Here is a 24,315-nt window from a genome sequence, read left to right as displayed (position 1 = left end):
CGGACCCCGCCGGCCCCGACAACCGCCAACCCCCCCGCGGACCCCGCCAGCCCCGACAACCGCCGACCCCCCCGCGGACCCCGCCGGCCCCGACAACCGCCAGCCCCCCCGCGGACCCCGCCGGCCCCGACAACCGCGGACCCCGCCAGCCCCGACAACCGCCGACCCCCCCGCGGACCCCGCCGGCCCCAACAACCGCCGATCCCCCCCGCCAGCCCCGACAACCGCCGACCCCGCCGGCCCCGACAACCGCCGACCCCCCCGCGGACCCCGCCGGCCCCGACAACCGCCGACCCCGCCAGCCCCGGCATCCGCCGACCCCCCCGCGGACCCCGCCAGCCGCGACAACCGCCGACCCCGCCAGCCGCGACAACCGCCGGCCCCGACCCCCGCCGACCCCGACTGACTTACGCTGAGCGTCAGCGTAAGTCGTGCGCACGACCCCCCGTCGACCCCCCCGCGGACCCCTGCCGACCCACCTTCCGAAATCCGAAATTCTCCTTTATCCGAAACTCGGCTGGTCCCGAGGTTTTCGGATAAAGGATAGTCTACCTGTATTTAAAATTATGAGGTGTTTTGATAGAGCAAGTAGGGAGAAACTTTTTCCTGCATTTTCTGTTGTTATTTTTGATAAAGGTAGTGCAGTAGATGTTGTATATATGGACTTTCAAAAGGCATTTGATAAAGTACACATAACAAACTTATTCAGAAAATAGAAGCACATGGTATTAAAGGGATGAGGGTAACTTGGGTAGGCAATTGCCTAAGGGATAGGAGGCAGAGAGTAGTGGAGAACAGATGTTTTTCTGACTGGAGAGAAGTATGCAGTGGAGTCCCCCAGGGTTCGGTATTCGGACCATTGCTTTTCTTGTTGTATATAAATGACCTGGGCATAGGGAGTACAATTTTTGAAGTTTGTGGATGATACAAAACTTGGTAATGTAATAAATAGTGAGTAGGATAGTAGCAGACTTCAGAAGGACATAGTCAGACTGATGAAATGGGCCGACACGTGGCAGATGCAATTTAATGCGGATAAGTGTTGCCTCACAGTGCCAGGGACCCGGGTTCGAATCCGGCCTCGGGTGACTGTCTGTGTGGAGTTTGCACATTCTCCCTGTGTTCGCGTGGGTTTCCTCGGGGTGCTCCGGTTTCCTCCCACAGTCCAAAGATGTGCGGGTTAGGTTGATTGGCTATGATAAATTGACCCTTAGTGTTAGGGGGATTAAATACGTGGGGTTACGGGGATAGGGTGGGATATGTGTTGGTGTAGGGGTTACGGGGATCGGGTGGGATATGTGTCGGTGCAGGCTCGATGGGCCGAAATGGCCTCTATCTGCACTGTGGGGTTTCTGTGATTCTGTGATTCTGTGAAGTGTGAAGTGTTGCACTTTGGGAGAAAGAACATGGAGAGGCAGTATAATCTAAATGGCACAAAAGCAAAATACTGCCGATACTGGAAATCTGAAATAAAAACAGAGAATGCTGGCAAAGCAGGTCAGGCAGCATCTGTGAAGAGAAAAACAGAGTTAATGTTTCAGGTCGATGGGCTTTCATCAGAATCTAATCTAAATGGTACTATTTTGAGGGGGTGCAAGAGCAGAGGGACCTGGGGGTGCATATTGACAAATCTTTGAAGGTGGCATGGCAAGTTGATAAGGTGGTTAAGAAAGCAAATGGGATCCATAGACATACACATAGAAGATAGGAGCAGGAGTCGGCCATTCAGCCCCTCGAGCCTGCTCTGCCATTCAATGAGATCATGGCTGATCATCCAAATTCATTACCCTGTCCCTGCCTTCTCCCCATATCCTTTGATCCCTTTAGCCTTAAGGCTTTGTAAATAGGGGCATTGAATACAAAAAGCAAGGAAGTCATGCTAAACATTTACAAGTCACTGGTTAGGCCTCAGCTGGAGTATTGTGTAAAATTCTGGGCACCTCACTTTAGGAAGGATATCAAGGCCTTGGAGGGAGTGCAGAGGAGATTTACTAGAATGATACCAGGGAGGAGGGACTTCAGTAATGTGGAGAGACTGGAGAAGCTGGGATTGTTTTCCTAAGAGCAGAGAAGGTAGAGGGGAGACCTAATAGAGGTATTTAAAATTATGAGGTGTTTTGATAGAGCAAGTAGGGAGAAACTTTTTCTTCTGGCAAGTGGGTCAGTAACCAAAGGTCATAGATTTAAAATAATTGGCACAAGAACTAAAAGGCAAATGAGGAAAAAAAATTCACATGGAGGGTTGTTAAGATCTGGAATGCACTGCCTGAAAGGCTGGTGGAATCAGATGCCTTGGGAACTTTCAAATGGCAATTGGACATGTGCCTGAAGAGAACTAATTTGCAGGGCTATGGGGAAAAAGCTGGGGTGTGGGATTAAATTGGACAACTCTTTCAAAGAATTGGCACAGGCATGACGGGCAGAATGGCCTCCTTCTGTGCTGTAATAGGGCTAGAAATTCGTTATAGCCAAGGAATGGGCGGTGTCAGTAGAAAAGTTAGAGAATTAGCGCCAGGCACAAATGCTTTAGACTGCACGAAAAGTTCGTGTTCACTGCTCAATATAATGATTGGAGTCCTAAATCAAGCCTTAAAACCTAAGCTCATTGGCGTTAGATGTAACGAGTGGACCAATATCGGGTGCAGTCTAATCGCAACTCATCATTGCCAAAGGATTTTTTCACTACTTAAAGGGGAGGATCATTGATGCTGCAGCTCCTCATTCTCAGCATTGCTGGCTGTGCAGCTGCCTCAGCAAGCAGAAGCAAAACAAGGAGAAGGAGCCGGAGGACTGAAACAGGTGTGCCCATGGCAGGTCCACGCCCCAGGGAGAGAGCCCGCAGATTCTCCGATGAAGCATTGGAGGCATTGGTTTTCACTGTGGAGAGATGGAGGGCGGTGCTCTACCCGACAATTGGCAGGAGGCCCTCGCCACAAGTCTTCCACACCATGTGGAGGGAGGTAGCACAGCAGGTCCCAGGGTCGACACACAGTGCAGGAAGAAATTTAACCATCTCACTCAGGTGGTCAGGGTGAGTGAATGCTTCAACAAATGCTACATACCACCATTTGTACCACAATCTTCACACACTGCCCAAAGCACCACACCCCCAGCACTCACCCACCAACAATATCTACCTAGCAACACTCACACCCACATCTCACACCTTGCACACAATGACAGCTATTCAACTATGGCAGGCACAAAGGTCATTAGTTATTGGAATTCATGTGATATGTTTATAGATAAATTTATTAATGGTCTTTGGAATATTTTGTTGTGTCTCTCATTTCACCTTTGTGCCCAGGAGGATGCTGTGATATGGCGTGAGACAGGGATTGTATGATGGGGATGTGGTGAGCTATGGGTATCTGGGGTTTCATTCATGCGAATCGGATTCTGATGAGCCAGTCACGGAAAGCCCATCCAGAAGGCTGATTGTCTCACTGCCTCCTCCCACCCTCCTGTTCCTCCTCCTCCTCTGCCTCACCCTCCTCCTGATGTGGTCCCGCAATCCCTGCTGGCAAGGGCTGCGCCCTTATGATGGCCAAGTTGTGGAGCATGCAGCAGACCACCACGAAATGGGACATCTACTCTGGCGAGTACTGTTGGGCTTCTCCCGAGCGGTCAAGGCAGCGGAATCGTTGCTTCAGTAAGCCGATGGTCTGCTCGATGATGTTCCTGGTGGCAGCATGGCTCTCATTATAAGAGTGCTGGGTATGAGTGTTGGGGTTGCGGAGGGGAGTCATGAGCCAGGTGGAAATCGGATTGCCCTTGTCTCCGAACAGCCAACCTCGAGTTTGACGTAGTGGCTGGGAAAGTGCTGGTACACAGGTCTGGCACAGGATGAAGGCATCATGGCTGCTGCCTGGATAGTGGGTATTGACATTAAGGATTCGCTTCTGTGGTCGCACACCAACTGCACATTAAGTGAGTGGTAGCCTTTGTGGTTACAGAAGATCTCCGGATTGTTATGCGGTGCCCACAAAGCCACGTCGGTGCAGTCGATGGCGTCCTGCACCATGGGGAAGCCCGCTATCCTGGTAAACCCACTTGCACGCTCATCCTGATTCTCTCTGGTGATGGAGAAGGAACTGTAGTCCCTTCTCCTACTGTAGAGAGCCTCTGTGACCTCCCAGATGCAGCGATGGATGGTGAACTGCAAGATGTTTGCTATGTCTCCTGTTGCAGACTGGAAGAATCCACAGGCGAAGTAATTGAGGGCCACGGTGATCTTCACTGCCATTGGGAGAGCTGTGGTCGCCCTGGTCTGTGGCTGGAGGTCTGGTTGCAGGAGGTGGCAAAGTTCTGTGATCACCTCCTTGGTGAAGCGAAGCCTTCTAATACACTGCTCCTCACTTAATTGGAGGTAGGAGAAGTGCTCTCGGAATACCCTTGGAAGATAAGGCCCCCTGTTGAGAGCCCTGATGGCCCTCCTCCTCCTTCTGCGAACATGTTCCCATCATTCTCGCTGCCTCCGCTCCCTCTGCCATAGATCCTGGAGGGCGAGGTGGCGCCAGTACAGCCCCCCATTAATGTAACCAAGTGTAGCAGTTTGAATCTTTGAAGAATAAATGTAACTACTTTTTAGTTACCAGAAGACACCTGATATAAAAGAACCTTGAATTTACTGAATAAAACTGTTGCAGTGGGTGAAACTAACAAAAAAAGCACTGAAACTACACTAACCTGACAGCTACGAGTGATTACCGATGATCCCTTTAAATAACGTCCCTGGAGCCGGCTTCCTGGTGCTGTATGCCAGCTCTCCCTGTCGGTGTTTACTCCAGGCAGTGAGATAAGTAGCAAGAATCAATTTTGCAATTGGGCAGTCAGTGAACATTGCACACTCACTGAAGTCACGATCTACCTGGTGTTGACGTTCCTGGCAATACCTCTTACCGGTAGTGCTACAGGCGGGCCGGATTTAGTGTGCGGCGTTGGATTTGCCTCACCCCGGCGATACTGGTCTTGCGCCCCATTAGCACCATCTACTGGCGCTAACAGGAGGCGCTAAGGGGACTAATTTTTCCCCATTTGATTCTACAGCTAACCCTGTCAATGTGAACTGGAAGGAGTGGGAATGATGCCAGTGTTCGTGAGGGCAGTGTGAGTCAGAACTGTGTGAGAAAGGGTGCCAGTGTAGGAATTAACGAATTCCTACGAATAACGGAGATCGACACAAGAGAACAATCAAACAGGTCTTTACTCAAAGGAGATGCCACGAGGACTGACTGGGCAGTCCCGTGGTTTGCGACATGACATCATCGCGTTTGCCCGCGTTTTCCTGCGCTCTTAAAGGGGCCACGCCCCGTACATGCAAACTCTATATACAAAACACAGTAATGCCTAACACAATGGTACAGGTTTAGGCTGGTGTTAGAGCATCATTAAAGAGAATTATATACAGCTAGCCAGAGTCATTCAGTGGTTCTGCCACATGCGCCCCCCCAGAATTTGCTTTAACGGACAAAGTCAAACGGTGAGAGGGTCTGACAAGCCTGTCAGAACGACTCCTGTACTCTCGAGGCGGAGGCTGCTGGGCGGCTGGCGGTCTGGCGGGCGGTCGCACTTGGTCTGCCGTAACGATGATGGGTGGCCGACCCCGTCTCGGCGGTTGTGCTGTCTCGACGGGGCGGTCGAGGTCCAAATGTGCTGGCTTTAAGCAGTCGACCGAAATGTGGTCCGGTTTACCACCGACATCTACCGTGAAGGTTTTGTTCCCTGCTTCCAACACGCGGAAGGGACCGGTGTATGGGGCCTTGAACGGATCTCTATGTGCGTCATGGCGAATAAAAACGTATTCAGCCTTGTGAAGCTCCGTGGGAACGTGTGACCTCTGCGGCCCATGGTGCGAAGTGGGCACCAGTGCGAAACATCTGGCCGCCTCTTGGTGACTTGCAAGCTGGGCAGACGCGGGCCATTGCTCCGTCGATGTTGGTAGGAAGTCCCCTGGGACCCGCAGCGGCTGACCATACACAAGCTCCGCTGATGAAGAGTGAAGGTCTTCTTTGGGGGCCGTGTGAAGGCCCAACAGGATCCACGGTAGCTTGTCTGCCCATCCAGCGTCCTGGAGGCTGGCTCTCATGGTGGCCTTCATTCACCGGTGGAAGCGTTCGCAGAGGCCATTCGCCTGTGGGTGGTAGGCTGTGGTGTGGTGTAATTTGACACCGAGTCCTTGGGCCACTGCATTCCAGAGTTCGGAGGAAAACTGCGGTCCCCTGTCTGACGAAATATCTGCGGGTACTCCGAAACGGCCGATCCAGGAGGAAATGAACGCCCTGGCCATGTTCGCCGAAGTAGTGGATGACAGGGGGACTGCCTCTGGCCATCTGGTGGTGCAGTCAACCATGGTCAGGATGTGTGAAAAACCATGGGAGGGTGGGAGTGGTCCTACCAGGTCCACGTTGACGTGGTCAAAACATCGCTCCGGAACTGTGAAGGTGGTCAACGGATCTTTGATGTGGCGCTGTACCTTGGCCTTTTGGCAGACCACACAGGTATTGGCCCAGTCGCGGACATCTTTATGCATGCCATGCCATACAAATTTCACTGACATCAGTTTCTGAGAGGCCTTCATTCCAGGGTGTGACAACCCACGTATGGCGTCGAACACTTTGCGGCACCAGACGACCGGCACGACAGGGCGAGGATCCTGTACGGAGACGCCACACAACAGCGTGGTACCTGCCGAATGGAACTTGACGTCGGCCAACTGGAGGCCAGTGATGGCCGTTCGGTAAGCTTGGACTTCCGGGTCTGAGGCTTGGTCCACTGCCATGAGGGCGTAGTCGATGCCCAAATGAACCGTATTGACGATTGCGCGGGAGAGGCGGTCTGCCACCAGGTTGTCCTTACCGGCCACATGCCGTATATCCATGGTGAATTCGGATATGTAGGTCAGTTGACGCTGCTGTCGGGCTGACCATGGTTCGGCGGTCTTGGACATTGCAAAGGTCAGCGGCTTATGGTCCACAAAAGCGGTGAAAGGACGTCCTTCCAGAAGGAACCGAAAATGGCGGATGGCCAGAAAAAGGGCAAGCAACTCCCGGTCGAACGTGCTGTATGCTCTCTCGTTCTGCCGTAGTTGACGGCTGAAGAATGCCAACGGCTGCCACGTCCCGTTCACTTACTGCTGTTGCATGGCACCGACTGCGTAGTCCGACGCGTCGGTGGTGAGGGCGATGGTGGCTCCTGGCAGCGGGTGTGCCAGCATAGTCGTGTTGGCTAAGGCACTTTTGGTGTTGGCGAACGCTCGGGCCATGTCATCCGTCCAGTCTACCAGGTTCTTGCCAGTCTTGCCCTTGAGGGCCTCATACAGGGGCTGCATGAGTAGTGCCGCCTTAGGCACGAAACGGTGGTAAAAGTTTACCATGCCTAGGAATTCCTGCAGGGCCTTTATGTTCTGCGGGCGTGGAAAGAATGTCACTGCCTCTACCTTTGAAGGTAAAGGAACCGCTCCCCCTGAGGTGATGCGATGCCCCAGGAAGTCAATTTGGTGCAGGCCAAACTGACACTTGGCCGGGTTGATTATCAGGCCGTGTTGGCTGAGGCGTCGAAAAAGGGTGCGTACGTGACAGGTATGTTCTTCCTTAGTAGAACTGGCAATTAGAATATCGTCCAGGTAGACGAAGAGGAACTTGAGGTCCTGCAGCACGGAGTCCATCAGGCGTTGGAAAGCCTGGGCAGCGTTCTTTAACCCAAACGGCATCCGTAAAAACTCGAAGAGGCCGAATGGGGTGATGACTGCGGTCTTCTGGACATCTTGTGGATGCACTGGGACCTGGTGGTAGCCCCGGACGAGGTCGACTTTTGAGAACACAGTGTTCCCTGCCAAATGGGCAGAGAAATCCTGAATATGGGGGATCGGGTACCGATCAGGAGTGCTGGTGTCGTTTAGTCGTCGAAAGTCACCGCATGGCCGCCATCTGCCGCCAGGCTTCGGGACGATATGGAGTGGTGAAGACCAGGGACTATTCGTCCGGCGAATAATCTCTAACCGTTCCATGGCTGCGAACTCTGTCTTTGCGACCGCCAGCTTGCCAGGTTCTAGGCGCCGGGCCCGCGCGTAGACCGGGGGGCCGTTGGTGGTGATGTGGTGTTCCACACCATGTTTCGTGGCTGTGGAGGAGAACGTGGGTCTTGTCAGGTCGGGGAATTCGCTGAGCAGGCGAGCGAAATCATCAGGAGTCGGGAACGCACAGGAGACGGTGTGTGACGTAGTGTTACTGCGGTAACATGGAAGAGAATTAAAAGTTGCTGCGTTGATCAGCCGCCGGTTCCTAACGTCGAAAAGGAGGCTGTTGGCGCACAGGAAATCCGCGCCGAGGAGGGGCTGGGAAACTTTGGCTGTAACAAACTCCCAGTGAAAACGTTGCCCCCCGAGGCACAACTCCACTCGCCGTCTGCCGAAGGTCCGAATTGTTCTGCCATTGGCCGCTTCAAGGGCGGGGCCGTGATTCCCCGTCTGCACATCGAGGGCGGACGCGGGTAAAATGCTGCACTGTGCTCCGGTGTCGCACAGAAAACGACGACTGGAGAGAGTATCAGTGATGAAGAGCAATTTTCCCGCGTTGCCGATCGCCATCGCGGCCGCGGGGTGCCCGGTAGACCCGTTCCTTGGTGGTCGCAGTGTCAGTCGTTGTTTTTTTGGGGGAAAACTGCAGGGAGGGCGGCAACGCTTCGCTTTCACGCCGAACTACGTGTGGTAGAAACACAGCCCAGCAGGCGGACGAGCTGGGGCGGTGTCTGCGGGGGATGGGTGCCTCGTGGCGGCGCAGTACTGCCGAGTTACAGCGAAAATTTTGTCAGCCTCCGCAGCGAGTGTTGCGCAGTCTTCAATTTCAGATCTGGCCAGGGCAGCTTGTACCTGTTCAGGCAGTTGGCTGAGGAAAATCTCGCGGAATAGGAAACATTCCCATTCTGAGCCCAGGAGTGTGAGCATTTGGCTCATCAACTCTGAAGGCTTGGAGTCCCCGAGCCCGGGCGTAGCGAGTAATTGACGTGCGCGCTCCAATTTTGTGAGCCCGAAAACCTGCAGTAACCGCGCTTTGAGGGTTTCATACTTGCGCTCCGTTGGGGGTTTTTCGAGGAGGCTGACGATCCGAGAGGCTGTAGAGCTGTCTGTAGTGTACCCGTCTACCTTTAAGAGAACTATTGTATGTAACCGTCCACCTTTAAGAGAACTACTTTAGGTGTTGCATTACTTTGTTGGCTTCTGTATACTGTAATACCGACGGTGACCACACCGGTATATAAGTGCTGTGTCAGGAGTTATTGGGCAGATTCGCCCTGACCTTCGAATAGTAAAGTCCTGTTTTAAGTTACTCTTGGAGTCTGTGCATTAATTAACTAAACAACCCACAGAGTTTACAGTGGCGACGAGTCCGATCGTACCCTGCGGCAACAATACGTCCGAAGCAGTTAATGAGCGTCGAGAAGAGGCAACCGCCCTTGTCGTTCTGCTGGGAGAAAACTCGAGGCTGCAGAACTAGAAAGGAGGAAGAATTTAGAGACAAAGACTTCCATCAGCAACAGGCACTGACTGTCCCTTCTGCCACGGTGAGGAGTGAGCCGATCAGCACGAGAAGCAAGGCGGCCACGATGACTGTGAGTAAGGGAAAGTAAAAAGAATAACCGGAGGATAAGGGCGGTGCACTCGACCACGGTCGAGGGGGAAAGGAGCCGGACAGAAGTCGGGTCCAGAGGCGCTGAGACTGGGGCAGCGTGGAGCAAGGAAGCCGCGGTACAGACAGGCTGGGGACGCAACGGCGTCGTGAGACAGCTAGACCGCGACCGGCGAAAAAGGCCGGGCTGCGACCGAAGCCACGAAGCGCTGCGACCGGGAACGTAGGCGCGGGAAGAGATAAACTCAGCCGCAGCCGGGGAGGGAAGCACCGGACTGCGAGAGGGCTGGGAGGCGTGATTGGGAGCCGAGCGAGCGGGAGAGGCAGAGCCGACCAAGGGAGACTGAGCGAGAGCCAGTCCAGCGGCTGAAACTGTTCTCCGTCAACGGGGTGTACCCAGCGCCGGTAGAGCCGAGCGAGCGGGAGAGAGACAGAGCCCGAGCAAGGGAGACTGAGCGAGAGCCAGTCCAGCGGCTGAAACTGTTCTCCGTCAACGGGGTGTACCCTGCGCCGGTAGAGCCGAGCGAGCGGGAGAGAGACAGAGCCCGAGCAAGGGGAACAGAGTGAGAGCCAGCCCAGCGGCTGAAACTGTTCGCCGTCAATGGGGTGTACCCAGCGCCGGTTGCCCTGCCGAGAAAAGGGAAAGCACTGAAGCCGACGCGCAGGCTGTGAACCTGAAAGCCAGCGGCCGTCGCCCATGGGGAAAGTGTACCCCTCCCGCCAGGGGAAGAAACGCGGGAAACCGCCATTAGGCGGAGAAGAAGACAGAAGCGGGGAACCGCCATTGAAGTGGGCGGGGAGAGAAGATAAGCGCGGGAAACCGCCATTTTCGCGGGAACCGCCATCTTGAAAAAAAAAAAGAAAATTTAAAGAAATAATCCGTGGTGTTATCAGGAAGAGAGGAAGATGCCTAAGCGTGGTAACATCAACGATTTTAACTCCGAGGTAGAAGACTGGGCCACGTATGTGGAACGCATTGAGATCTATGGTGAGGCCAATAAAATAGAAGAAGATGACAAAGCTATAACCTTGCTAAACTCGATGGGCGCGAAGACATACGGGCTCTTGAAGCATCTACTAGCACCAGCTAAACCGGCGGATCAGACTTTCGATGATATTGTTGCTGTCCTGAAGGATCATTTTAACCCCGCACCACTGATGTTAGTGGAACGATCCAAATTCTATGCGAGAACGCAAAGGAAAGACGAAAGCAACGCAGAATACTTGGTCGAACTGCGTAGACTAGCGAAACACTGCCAGTTTGGAGGGAATCTGACAGAGGCATTGCGAGACAAGTTCGTGTGCGGGTTGTCAAAGGAAGGAACGCAAAAGCGACTACTCGAAGAGAACGATCTTACACTTGAGAAGGCTGTCCTTATTGCTGCATCGAACGAAGCCGCAGCGAAAGGAACGGCGGAAATGCAGCTAAAGGCAGCGGCACTCAGGGTGCAGCAAATTACTTCGGGTACAACGAAATGCTATCGTTGTGGGAAGACAACACACGACCAGAACCAATGCTGGTTTAAAAACCAGGAATGTAGGAAATGTGGCAAGCTCGGTCACATAGCTAAGGTATGCCGGTCAGGAAAGAAGACCAACAATAATGAGTCACCACAAAAGAGGTACAGAAAGGTACATGAGGTGACTAGGAGGAGTCCGGAAGAACAGAATTCGGACTCACACTCCAACTGCAAGGAACTGGATAGTCTGAGAATTCACAATGTGAGTAATGAAGCTGACCGACAAGCTATCTGGATCACACTACAGATTGCAAAAGTCCAAGTGAAAATGGAAGTGGACACCGGATCGGCGTTGACGGTCATGAATAAGCATGATTATAAAAAGTTATTCAAGCATATTCCCCTACGGGATACGGAACTAGTATTGAAGACATACACGGGGCACAAAGTATACCCCATCGGAAAGATAGAAGTCAAGGTGAGATACAAAGACAAAGAGCACCAAAGGATGGACCTGTATGTGTTGCTTGAGGGAGGTCCACCACTTCTGGGACGGGAGTGGATCAGGAAAATAAAGCTAGACTGGCATTCACTAAACACCATGACGGTAGATTCCGGAAAGGAAGATGTCAAACCTGAACGGTTGTCCAGAATATTAGACGAAGCTAAAGAGGTATTCCAGCAAGGACTGGGAACACTGCGAGGAATTAAAGCAAAGGTTAAGATTGCAGAACATGCAAGCCCAAAATTTTTCAAAGCCAGATCGGTACCTTACGCGATACGACCTGCTGTGGAGGCAGAACTGGAAGAACTTGAACGATCAGCGATACTGTCAAAAGTGGACTGGAGTGAGTGGGCCACGCCCATTGTTCCCGTCATGAAGTCTTCACCAAGTGACAAGCCAGGGGGACCGGGGAAGGTCCGCATCTGCGGAGACTTCAAGATCACAGTGAATCCGGTGCTTCACATGGTACAATACCCGCTTCCGCGGATTGAAGATATCTTTGCTTCGTTGGCTGGAGGGAAACACTTCACCAAGATAGACCTGGCACAGGCATACTTACAAATGGAAGTCGAGGAAGAGTCGCGTCAGTACCTCACCATCAACACACACAGAGGCTTGTATCGTTATAATAGACTGGTTTTTGGGGTAGCTTCGGCTCCAGCAATTTGGCAGAGGGCCATGGAGCAGGTATTACAAGGAATTCCAAGCACGCAGTGTTACTTAGACGATATCCTGATTACGGGAGAAGACGAGGAAGAACACCTCACAAATTTGAAACTGGTGCTCACTAGGTTGAAGGAATATGGCCTTCGAGTTAATCGCAAGAAATGTGAGTTCTTCCAAAAACGGATCTCGTACTGCGGTCATGTCATTGACCGAGAGGGGCTGCACAAGTCACCTGACAAGATAGAAGCTGTCGTGAAGGCCCCAGCTCCGGAAAACGTATCACAGTTAAGATCATTCTTGGGGTTGATTAATTATTATCACAAATTTCTGCCGAATCTATCCACGGTGCTGCATCCGCTGAATGCTCTGTTGCGGAAAGAAGTACCATGGAAGTGGAGTGAGGAATGTAAAAAGGCCTTTCGCAGAAGCAAGGCGTTGATTACCTCTGAAGAAGTGTTGGCTCATTTCAACCCAACGTTACCTCTTCGTCTAGCTTGTGATGCTTCCCCCTATGGAATTGGAGCAGTACTTTCACACAAGTTACCAAATGGCTCGGAAAGGCCAGTGGCATTCGCGTCCCGATCATTGACCTCCGCGGAGCGAAATTATGCTCAAATAGATAGGGAGGCCCTCAGCCTTGTGTGGGGTGTAAAGAAATTCAATCTTTACCTGCAGGGCAAGAAGTTCACATTACTGACAGACCACCAGCCGTTGGTGTCCATATTCAACCCTAACAAGGCCGTTTCCACCATGACAGCGCAAAGGTTACAGAGGTGGTCCGTGTTACTTGGGGCACACCAATATGACATCGAATACAAAAGGTCCAAACAGCATGGAAATGCTGATGGGTTATCGCGCTTGCCATTGCCGATAGTAGAAGAAGCGACTACAGTGGACCCGGTAGAGATGTTCCACTCATCCATAGTGGAATGTCTACCAGTAACAAATTCGATGATCGAAAACGAAACAAGAAATGACCCGACTCTCTCACGAGTCTATGATTTAACGGTGGAGGGATGGCCAGCACAGGGCGAACCAACACTGCCAGCATTTTCGCAGAGAAAAGAACAGCTGTCAGTGTGTCGAGGAACCCTGATGTGTGGATCTAGAGTGGTGATTCCACCCAAACTTCAACAGAAGGTGTTAAAGGAGCTGCACGAGGGACATCTGGGTGGAGTGAAAATGAAGAACCTAGCAAGAGCGTTTGTGTGGTGGCCAGGCATTGATGGGGACATCGAAGAAATCACTAAGAGCTGTCTAGGATGCCAGAAGGTCCAAAACGCGCCACCACAGGCTCCTCTGCATCCATGGGAGTGGCCCTCATCTCCTTGGCAAAGGGTACACATCGACTTTGCTGGTCCATTTATGGACTCAATGTTTCTAATAGCGGTGGATGCACACTCCAAGTGGCCGGAGGTAATAAAGATGTCCACCACCACCACGGAAAAAACCATCACAGTGTTAAGGACCATGTTTGCTAGGAATGGGCTGCCGGAACAGATCTGTTCTGATAATGGACCGCAATTTGTGTCCGAAGAATTCAAGAAATTCTTAAAGAGCAATGGGGTTAAGCACTACACGTCAGCCCCATACCATCCCGCCTCCAATGGATTGGCTGAAAGGTTTGTCCAGACCTTCAAGAAGGCCATAAAGGCCATGGTTAATGAAGCCATTAACTTACAACATAAGGTGGATAGCTTCTTGTTGGCGTACAGGAATGCAACACATGCGGTCACAAATCAAACTCCCGCCATGATGTTTTTTAATAGACGACTAAGATGCCGGCTGGATTTGCTTAAGCCAAACGTCAGAAGGGACGTAGAGAACCGGCAATTCCAGGGCATGAATGAAAGGCCAACTAGATCTTTTCAGATAGGTCAACAAGTTTTGGCCCGGGACTACCGTACCGAGAAATGGCAGCCTGGAACTATTGGAAAAAGGCTAGGGCCGTTGATGTATACGGTGGACATTGGGGACAGTATAATAAGGCGCCATGTTGACCAGATCATAGGGTCAGCCACAAATGGCCAATCTACTCCACCACCTTACACGGTTAATGTTGAGACAGAGATACCCAGAACACCTACCTCCGATCTGGTAATACTGGAATCAGATGAACCTGACACTGTCCTTCAAGCCGAATCGACCTTGCCAGAAGCACCTGCTACCCCACCGGGAGTTACGACACCACCGAGGCGTTATCCGGACAGAGTCCGGAAACCTCCAGAGAGACTGAATCTGTGAACTGTCTTGCATCAAGTTGTATATATGTTATAATGTATGTTTAATGGGGAATCGGTATGTTGTAAGCTAAAAAGGGAGGATTGTAGTGTATGTACCCGTCTACCTTTAAGAGAACTATTGTATGTAACCGTCCACCTTTAAGAGAACTACTTTAGGTGTTGCACTACTTTGTTGGCTTCTGTATACTGTAATACCGACGGTGACCACACCGGTATATAAGTGCTGTGTCAGGAGTTATTGGGCAGATTCGCCCTGACCTTCGAATAGTAAAGTCCTGTTTTAAGTTACTCTTGGAGTCTGTGTATTAATTAACTAAACAACCCACAGACTTTACACTGTCGAGTGCGGAGACCACGTAAAGATACTTGGTCTGATCCGCATCGATGTTCCTCAGGGCGAACTGGGCCTCGACCTGAATAAACCACGAGGGCGCTTGCTGCTCCCAGAACTGCGGTTGCTTTAGCGAAACGACGTTTGCCTCCATGCTGCGCTCTTCTTTTGTGAAAACGTTCACAAAAACGGGGTCACCAATGTAGGAATTAACAAATTCCTACGAATAACGGAGATCGACACAAGAGAACAATCAAACAGGTCTTTACTCAAAGGAGATGCCACGAGGACTGACTGGGCAGTCCCGTGGTTTGCGACGTGACGTCATCGCGTTTGCCCCCGTTTTCCCGCATTCTTAAAGGGGCCACGCCCCGTACATGCAAACTCTATATACAAAACACAGTAATCCCTAACACAATGGTACAGGTTTAGGCTGGTGTTAGAACATTGTTAAAGAGAATTATATACAGCTAGCCACAGTCATTCAGTGGTTCTGCCACACCAGCATAAACAAGCTTTTTTTAAGGGCGAACTGAGGCGAGTGGTAAAGAGTGCCAGCGTGAGCTTGGGGGGAGGGGAGAAACAGAGTGCTTCTGTAAACTGATGCCAGAGTGGTGAAGAATGCCTCTGTATCACCATGACAACCATAAAAACAAAAGATTTAGCAACAGATACAATACCCACAAATACTCACATAGAAAGGAAGGAAAATCCCTACCATCTTCAGCTCTAGAATGTTGAGTATACCTGCAGCTTAAAGTATTATAAACTCGTGCACCACTTCAGCTTTGGTGTAACCACATTATATTCAGGGCAGTTTTAGGAACTGTCAGATTTTTTATGGCTGTGCCGGTTTTCTTGAAGCCGTTGTGCAGCTTTTGCTAAGTGCATTACTCTCTCGGGTAGATTTTTCAGGGTCCTCCCCCATGGCAAAGCACCACAGGTCCACGGCACATCCAGATCTGCACTCACAGTGGACCTGCTACCTCGCCACAGGTGAGGAACTGGAAGATCTATCCTTACATGTAAATCAATGGTAAAACGGTGCCTTTAATACAGACTGCGGCCGATCAACAAATTATCTGACACGCGACCTGAACATTTTTTCTGCATATTTTGAGTGTTTCTCCATCTGTACGCTGCTTGGCTGAGGTGTTGGAGCATTCATCAGTATCAGATTCACAGTCGGTTGGATGGGCGATTAGTCAAGGAGAATAATCAATGCACATGAAGAATCCAGCCCCACCCTTGCCCGTCACATGCATTGGTACATGGAATGGAATGCCAACCTCCCTGGAGCCCAGCACCAGCTGGGCAGGGATGCCGAACAATTCCATACTGAGTTACTCGATCTGCTGTGCCCGTTTGAAATCATTCCAAACTGCACTATCTCTGATCAGTGTTGTATTTGACCTATGAGGGAGCAATGTGTAAGTTACTATAATGGACTCATGTTTTTCCCCATTTAATTCTTTTCTTTATTTTTAAGCTGGCGAAGAAACACGGCAATGTGTTCAGCGTACAGTTTGGATGGAGAAACATAGTGATACTGAGCGGCTATGAAACCCTAAAAGAGGCACTGGTGAAGAAATCAGAAGATTTTGCTGACCGGCCATCCTTTCCGATATATGACGATGTGTTTAAGCGCATAGGAGAAGGTAACTGTGTACCAGGCTTCAGAGACAGCCTTGGGAACCGGCGGAGTGGGTTGGCTATTACTTGGGCTGAATGGCCTCCTGCTGTGCATCTAATTCTATGATTCTAATTGAATGTAGTTGTTTCTCTTGATAATCCATACACTTCATCTTCTCAGCATGCAGGGGGTTCTGTCGAGACACAGGGGAACTGGTGTCAGTGTGTCCAGGGGAACTGGAGTCAATGTGTCCAGGGGAACTGGTGTCAGTGTGTCCAGGGGAACTGGTGTCAATGTGCCCAGCGGAACTGGAGTCAGTGTGTCCAGGGGAACTGGAGTCAGTGTGTCCAGGGGAACTGGAGTCAGTGTGTCCAGGGGAACTGGAGTCAGTGTGTCCAGGGGAACTGGTGTCAGTGTGTCCAGGGGAACTGGTGTCAGTGTGTCCAGGGGAACTGGAGTCAGTGTGTCCAGGGGAACTGGAGTCAGTGTGTCCAGGGGAACTGGAGTCAGTGTGTCCAGGGGAACTGGAGTCAGTGTGTCCAGCGGAACTGGAGTCAGTGTGTCCAGGGGAACTGGAGTCAGTTTGTCCAGAGGAACTGGAGTCAGTGTGTCCAGGGGAACTGGTGTCAATGTGTCCAGGGGAACTGGTGTCAGTGTGTCCAGGGGAACTGGTGTCAATGAGTCCAGCGGAACTTGAGTCAGTGTGTCCAGGGGAACTGGTGTCAGTGTGTCCAGGGGAACTGGTGTCAATGTGCCCAGCGGAACTGGAGTCAGTGTGTCCAGGGGAACTGGAGTCAGTGTGTCCAGGGGAACTGGAGTCAGTGTGTCCAGGGGAACTGGAGTCAGTGTGTCCAGGGGAACTGGTGTCAGTGTGTCCAGGGGAACTGGTGTCAGTGTGTCCAGGGGAACTGGAGTCAGTGTGTCCAGGGGAACTGGAGTCAGTGTGTCCAGGGGAACTGGAGTCAGTGTGTCCAGGGGAACTGGAGTCAGTGTGTCCAGCGGAACTGGAGTCAGTGTGTCCAGGGGAACTGGAGTCAGTTTGTCCAGAGGAACTGGAGTCAGTGTGTCCAGGGGAACTGGTGTCAATGTGTCCAGGGGAACTGGTGTCAGTGTGTCCAGGGGAACTGGAGTCAGTGTGTCCAGGGGAACTGGTGTCAGTGTGTCCAGAGGAACTGTAGTCAGTGTGTCCAGGGGAACTGGAGTCAGTGTGTCCAGGGGAAGTGGAGTCAGTGTGTCCAGGGGAACTGGAGTCAGTGTGTCCAGGGGAACTGGAGTCAGTGTGTCCAGGGGAACTGGAGTCAGTGTGTCCAGGGGAACTGGAGTCAGTGTGTCCAGGGGAACTGGAGCCAGTGTGTCCAGGGGATCTGGAGTCAGTGTGTCCAGGGGAACTGGAGTCAGTGTGTCCAGGGGAACTGGAGTCAGTGTGTCCAGGGGAACTGGTGTCAATGTGTCCAGGGGAACTGGAATCAGTGTGTCCAGGGGAACTGGAGTCGGTGTGTCCAGGGGAACTGGAGTCGGTGTGTCCAGGGGAACTGGAGTCAGTGTGTCCAGGGGAACTGGAGTCAGTGTGTCCAGGGGAACTTGTGTCAGAGTGTCCAGGGGAACTGGAGTCAGTGTGTCCAGGGGAACTGGAGTCAGTGTGTCCAGGGGAACTGGACTCAGTGTGTCCAGGGGAACTGGAGTCAGTGTGTCCAGGGGAACTGGAGTCAGTGTGTCCAGCGGAACATGAGTCAGTGTGTCCAGGGGAACTGGTGTCAGTGTGTCCAGGGGAACTGGTGTCAGAGTGTCCAGGGAGAACTGGAGTCAGTGTATCCAGGGGAACTGGAGTCAGTGTGTCCAGGGGAACTGGAGTCAGTGTGTCCAGGGGAACTGGAGTCAGTGTGTCCAGGGGAACTGGAGTCAGTGTGTCCAGGGGAACTGGAGTCAGTGTGTCCAGGGGAGCTGGAGTCAGTGTGTCCAGGGGAACTGGAGTCAGTGTGTCCAGGGGAACTGGAGTCAGTGTGTCCAGGGGAACTGGAGTCAGTGTGTCCAGGGGAGCTGGAGTCAGTGTGTCCAGGGGAACTGGTGTCAGTGTGTCCAGGGGAACTGGAGTCAGTGTGTCCAGGGGAATTGGAGTCAGTGTGTCCAGGGGAACTGGAGTCAGTGTGTCCAGGGGAACTGGAGTCAGTGTGTCCAGGGGAACTGGTGTCAGAGTGTCCAGGGAAACTGGTGTCAGTGTGTCCAGGGGAACTGGAGTCAGTGTGTCCAGGGGAACTGGAGTCAGTTTGTCCAGGGGAGCTGGAGTCAGTGTGTCCAGGGGAACTGGAGTCAGTGTGTCCAGGGGAACTGGAGTCAGTGTGTCCAGGGGAACTGGTGTCAGTGTGTCCAGGGGAACTGGAGTCAGTGTGTCCAGGGGAACTGGAGTCAGTGTGTCCAGGGGAACTGGAGTCAGTGTGTCCAGGGGAACTGGAGTCAGTGTGTCCAGGGGAAACTGGTGTCAGTGTGTCCACGGGAACTGGAGTCAGTGTGTCCAGGGGAACTGGTTTAAATGTTCCACCTTGTGCTCTGTTAACTTTTTTAAAAATGTGTTTATGCAATGTTGGTGTCGCTGGGAATGTCAGCATTTATTGCCCATCCCTAGTTGCCCTTGAGAAGGTCGTGGTGAGCTGCCGTCTTGAACCGTTGCAGCCCGTGTGGTGAAGGTACTCCCACGGTGCTGTTAGGGAGGGAGTTCCAGGATTTTGACCCAGCGACGATGAAGGACCAGCGATATACTTCTAATTCAGGATGGTGTGTGGCTTGCAGGGGAACTTGGAGGTGGTGGTGTTCCCATGCGCCCGCTGCCCTTGTCCTTCTAGGTGGAAGAGGTCGTGGGTTCCGGAGGTGCTACCGAAGAACTCTTGGCGAGTTGCTGCAGTGCATCCTGTAGATGGTACACACTGCAGCCACGGTACGCTTTTGGTGGAGTGAGTGAATGTTTAAGGTGGTGGATGGGGTGTCAATCAAGCGGGTTGCTTTGTCCTGGATGGTGTTGAGCTTCTTGAGTGTTGGAGCTGCACTCATCCAGGCAAGTGGAGATTATTCCATCACACTCCTGACTTGTGCCTTGTAGATGGTAGAAAGTCTTTGGGGAGTCAGGAGGTGAGACACTCGCTGCAGAATACCCAGCCTCTGACCTTCTCTGGTTACCACATTATTTATGTGGCTAGTCCAGTTAATTTTCTGGTCAATGGAGACCCTCCAGGATGTTGATGGTGGGGGATTCGACGATGGTAATGCTGTTGAATGTCAAGGGGAGGTGGTTGGACTCTCGCTTATTGGAGATAGTCATTGCCTGGCACTTCTGTGGTGCGAATGTTACCTGCCACTTATCAGCCCAAGCCTGAATGTCATCCTGGTCTTGTTTCATGCAGGCATAGACTGATTCATTATCTGAGGAGTTGTGAATGGCACTGAACACTGTGCAGTCATCAGCGAATATCTCCACTTCTGACCTTATGTTGGAGGGAATATCATTGATGAAGCAGCTGAAGATGGTTGGGCCCTGGACACTGCCCTGAGGAACTCCTGCAGCGATGTCCTGGGGCTGTGATGATTGACCTTCAACCACCACAACCATCTTCCTTTGTGCTAGGTATGACTCCAGCCAGTGGAGCGTTTTCCCACTGATTCCCATTGACTTTGGTTTTACCAGGGCTCCTTGATGCCACACTCGGTTAAATGCTGCCTTGATGTCAAAGGCAGTCACTCTCACCTCATCTCTGGAATTCAGCTCCTTTGTCCATGTTTGGACCAAGGCTGTAATGAGGTCTGGAGCTGAGTGGGCCTGGCGGAACCCAAACTGGGCATCAGTGAGCATGTTATTGGTGAGTAAGTGCCGCTTGATAGCACTGTCGACGACACCTTTTTGTAGTAATGACCTACAACAGACCGAAAGGATTTACAAAGTCCGACCTTCATTTGCCAGCAGGCTTTGCATGAAGAAGAGTCTTTCTTTACCCAAGAGAGTTGCTCATCCCTGTTGATATCGAAACACCAAACAAAAGTTTTAGGATTTGTGCTGATCCTTGTAACGGTAAATTAAAGGGCTTGGCATCGTTCCTGTTGTCGCTAATTAGAATAGACAATGAAAGGAAGATGAAATGGAATCGGTAATGGGCAGCCTTTGGGCATGTCCAGGTGGATCAGAGTAATCTTTCCACTCCTGCACATTCCTATGGTCTTATGCTGCTGAAAATCCCGAAGACAGCTCAATCCTGATCACTTAGACCAGAAATTGAAAGGAAAATGTGGGCATGCTCCAGGGATATATTCTTAGCTTGAAGATCACATTAATTTTAAACTACAAATAGAGCAATGTAGGAGTTGTGCATCTGACCCCTGCCACACCTGACCTCGGAGACTGTGCTAAAGTTAACCAGTTCCCAGCATTCTCAAACCACATCTTAACGAATGACATAGAACATAAGATGAATAAAGCACTGTTCCTCTTGTACCCCTCTAGGTATTATCTTTGCTAGATATGGCCTTTGGTGGAGAGAGCAGAGAAAGTTTTCCCTTTCGACACTGAGAAACTTTGGGCTGGGGAAGAAATCTTTGGAGATGCGAATTGTGGAAGAGGCTGGATTTTTAAACCAAGCCTTTGAAGATGAAAAAGGTGAGCAGATTCCAAGGAAATCCTTGTCTTTTGTCGTTTTTGTTAGATCCGGGTATCTTAATGTGGTGTCCTTCAATAATCAGACAAAGAGTGCAGGGAACGATCAACAGGTTTTTACTGAATGAGGGTTCAAACTGCAACTGACGGTACAGAGCACCACTCAGGGTTTATATACAGGTGTGGTCACTGCCGGTACTACAGGATACAGGAGCTGTAAAAAGTAGTTCTCTCCCTTAAAGGTACATACACTACAATTCCTCCCCTTTTAGATTAACAGTACCATAACACTCATTTAACAATTAAATATCAAACTAATTACCATTAACGCTTCTAAGATGCAACATTAACTGGAAATAGTCTATTTATAAATTCAGTCTTTGGGGAGGCTTCCTGATACTTTCTGGATAACGCCTTTCCCGAGTGTCTCGCTCTTGGTGCGGAGGCGATTCTAGCACCCTGTCGTCAGTTGATTCATCAGCTTCCAATGCTATTGTTTCTGAGGTAGATGCGACCTGTACGTCGGGTTCCTCACCAGGTACGTATGGCCGAGACATGGGGTTGACTCGTTCCTGTGACTCTAGGATCTGGTCAGCATGGCATCTCACAATGTTCTCCCCAACATTCACTGTGTACATTAGTGGCCCCTGCCGTGTGCATATCGTTCCTGGTTGCCATTTCTCTGTTCGGAAGTCGCGGGCCAAGACTGGTTGCCCTACATTGAAGCTCCTTGTCGGCTTCTCATTGATGTGCTGGAATTGCTTATTCTCAACATCTCTTCATACATTTGGTCTGAGCAAATCCAGACGAGATCTCAACCTTCGGTTAAAGAACATCATGGCCGGGGCCTGGTTGGTGACTGCATGTGTCGCATTTCTGTAGGCTAACAGGAAATTGTCCACCTTATGCTGCAGTGGAATGTCGTCATCGCACATGGCCTTTACTGCTTCTTTTAAAGGTTTGTACGAACCTCTCAGCCAATCCATTTGTGGCTGGATGATACGGGGCGGATGTGCAATGCCTTACCCCATTCCTTTTCATAAATCTTCGAAACTCTTCGGACACAAACTGTGGTCCGTTATCAGAGCAAATCTGCTGTGGCAAGCCGTTCCTGGCAAAAATGGTCCATAGGACTGCAATAGTTTTCTCCGTGGTGGTGGAGGACATTTTGATCACCTCAGGCCATTTCGAGTGCGCATCCACGGTTTTCAGACCACTGTGGCTGATTTTACTCCTCAGTGCACCCTCTGTGGACCAGCTTTTGGTCTGTTCAACAGAAAGAAAATTGAGTGATGGTTAGAGCTTTGGGGCTTTGCCCCCTTTGCTCTTGATGGGCATATGGGATCTTGGGCTTCATAAATAGAGGTATTGAGTACAAAAGTAGAGAAGTTATGCTGAACCTTTATAAAGCGCTGGTTAGGCCACAACTGGAATATTGCGTCCAGTTCTGGTCACCACACTTTAGGAAGGATGTGAAGGCCCTTGAGAGGGTGCAGAGGAGATTTACCAGAATGGTTCCAGGGATGGGGGATCTTAGCTACAAGGACAGGTTGGAGAAGCTGGGGTTGTTCTCTTTGGAGCAAAGGAGGTTGAGGGGTGATTTGATAGAGGTGTTCAAGATTATGACGGGTTTGGATAGGCTAGATGGGGAAAGGCTGTTCCCACTAGTTGATGGTGCAAGGACTAGGGGACACAGATTTAAGGTTTTGGGCAAGAGATACGGGGGGCGTGAGGAAAAACTTTTTAACGCAGCGAGTGGTGAGGACCTGAAACTCGCTGCCGACGTAAGTGGTGGAAGCGGAGACACTCGATGTTTTCAAGGGGAGACTGGATAGGCACTTGAGGGAAATAAACTTGCAGGGCTACGGGGATAGAGCGGGGGAATGGGACTGACTGGATTGCTCTACAGAGAGCCGGCACAGACTCGATGGACGCTATGACTCTATGATTGCGTAGAGCATCCTTGACTGTTAAAGATGGGATCATTACAGTTCAAGCTGCCTCCTGTGTAATGTTCCAGCATTCTCACCTTGGCACTAGAGATGCCCGACCAGCCTCTTCAGATCGGAGGTTCTGTAAAGGAGCTGCCAGTGACCCACTAACACCTCTGGCAAGTTTACTTCCTTCCATCTAAGGTGCAGCAGCGCTCCCCAACAGGGCTGGGGGGCATCTGGCATCTGTTTCTGATGGCAGCCCAGAACCCAACAACAGCAGCTTGCATTTATATAGCCTCTCTAATGTTGTAACACGTCCCAAAGTGCTTCACAGGAGTGTAATCAGACAGAAACTGACAGCCAACCAAATAAGGAGACATTAGAAATAACAACAGAAAATGCTGGAAAAACTCAGCAGGCCAGGCAACATCCATGGAGTGAAAATAGAGTCAACGTTTCGAGTCAAACCCTTTGTCAAGACTGGAAAAGCACAGGAAATGAAATAGATTAAAAGGCCGGGCTGGGAGAGAACAAAAGAGAAGTGAAAAGACATTAAGAGGTATTCAAAACGAGACGAGATGGTGGTGGGACTAGTGGAGACAAAAGACGGCTCTAGATTAGGTGTGAAGTGCGCTGGCAGAATGGGAGACAGCTGCCATGTGGGAGAGAAAAAAAGGCGGGGGGTGGAAAGGGCCAAAACAAAGGGGTGGATAAAAAATAAGAAATAGGGGCCGAGGATATGATCTGAAATTGTTGACCTCGATATTGAGTCCGGAAGGCTGCTAAGTGCCTAATCGGAAGACGAGGTGCTGTTCCTCGAGCTTACGCTGAGCTTCCGTGGAACAATGCAAGAGCCCAAGTACAGTGAGGTCTGAGTGGGAATGGGGCGGTGAATTAAAATGACAGGCGACCGGAAGCTTGGGGTCATCCTTATGGACTGAATGGAGGTGTTCCGCAAAGCGGTCACCCAATCTGCGTTTGGTCTCCCCAATGTAGAGGAGATCACATCGTGAGCAGCGAATACAGTATACTAGATTGCAAGAAGTAAATCGCTGTTTCACCTGGAAGGGGTGTTTGGGGCCCTGGACAGTGGGAAGGTAGAAGGTATAAGGGCAGGTGTTGCAACTCCTGCACTTGCACGGGAAGGTGCCAGGCAAAGGGGAAGGGGTGCTGGGGGTGATAGAGGAGTGGACTAGGGTGTCTCGGGGGGAGCGGTCCCTACGGAATGCTGAAAGGGGAGGGGAGGGGAAGATGCGTTTGGTGGTGGGATCACTTTGAAGGTGG

The 24,315-nt window shown here is 51.2% G+C and overlaps 1 protein-coding gene across 2 annotated transcripts in view; it reads left to right on the top strand.

Annotated features, from left to right (window-relative positions):
• LOC147102085 (cytochrome P450 2D15-like) overlaps window positions 1–24,315 on the top strand; it is a 62,336-nt gene that overhangs the window by 17,364 nt on the left and 20,657 nt on the right. For both annotated transcript variants that reach the window (XM_085964263.1, XM_085964262.1), the window contains exons 2-3: window positions 16,321–16,489; window positions 20,948–21,100. In XM_085964263.1, coding sequence (XP_085820389.1) covers window positions 16,321–16,489; window positions 20,948–21,100 — 322 coding nt within the window. The remainder of the gene's footprint in view (window positions 1–16,320; window positions 16,490–20,947; window positions 21,101–24,315) is intronic.

The sequence above is a fragment of the Somniosus microcephalus genome, chromosome 22 (genome assembly GCF_052327205.1).
Source record: "Somniosus microcephalus isolate GS21.2 chromosome 22, FLI_Smic_1.0, whole genome shotgun sequence".
NCBI lineage: Eukaryota > Metazoa > Chordata > Chondrichthyes > Squaliformes > Somniosidae > Somniosus > Somniosus microcephalus.
Note: the sequence above shows the minus strand (reverse complement) of the source record. Positions and strands in the feature narration are given on the sequence as shown.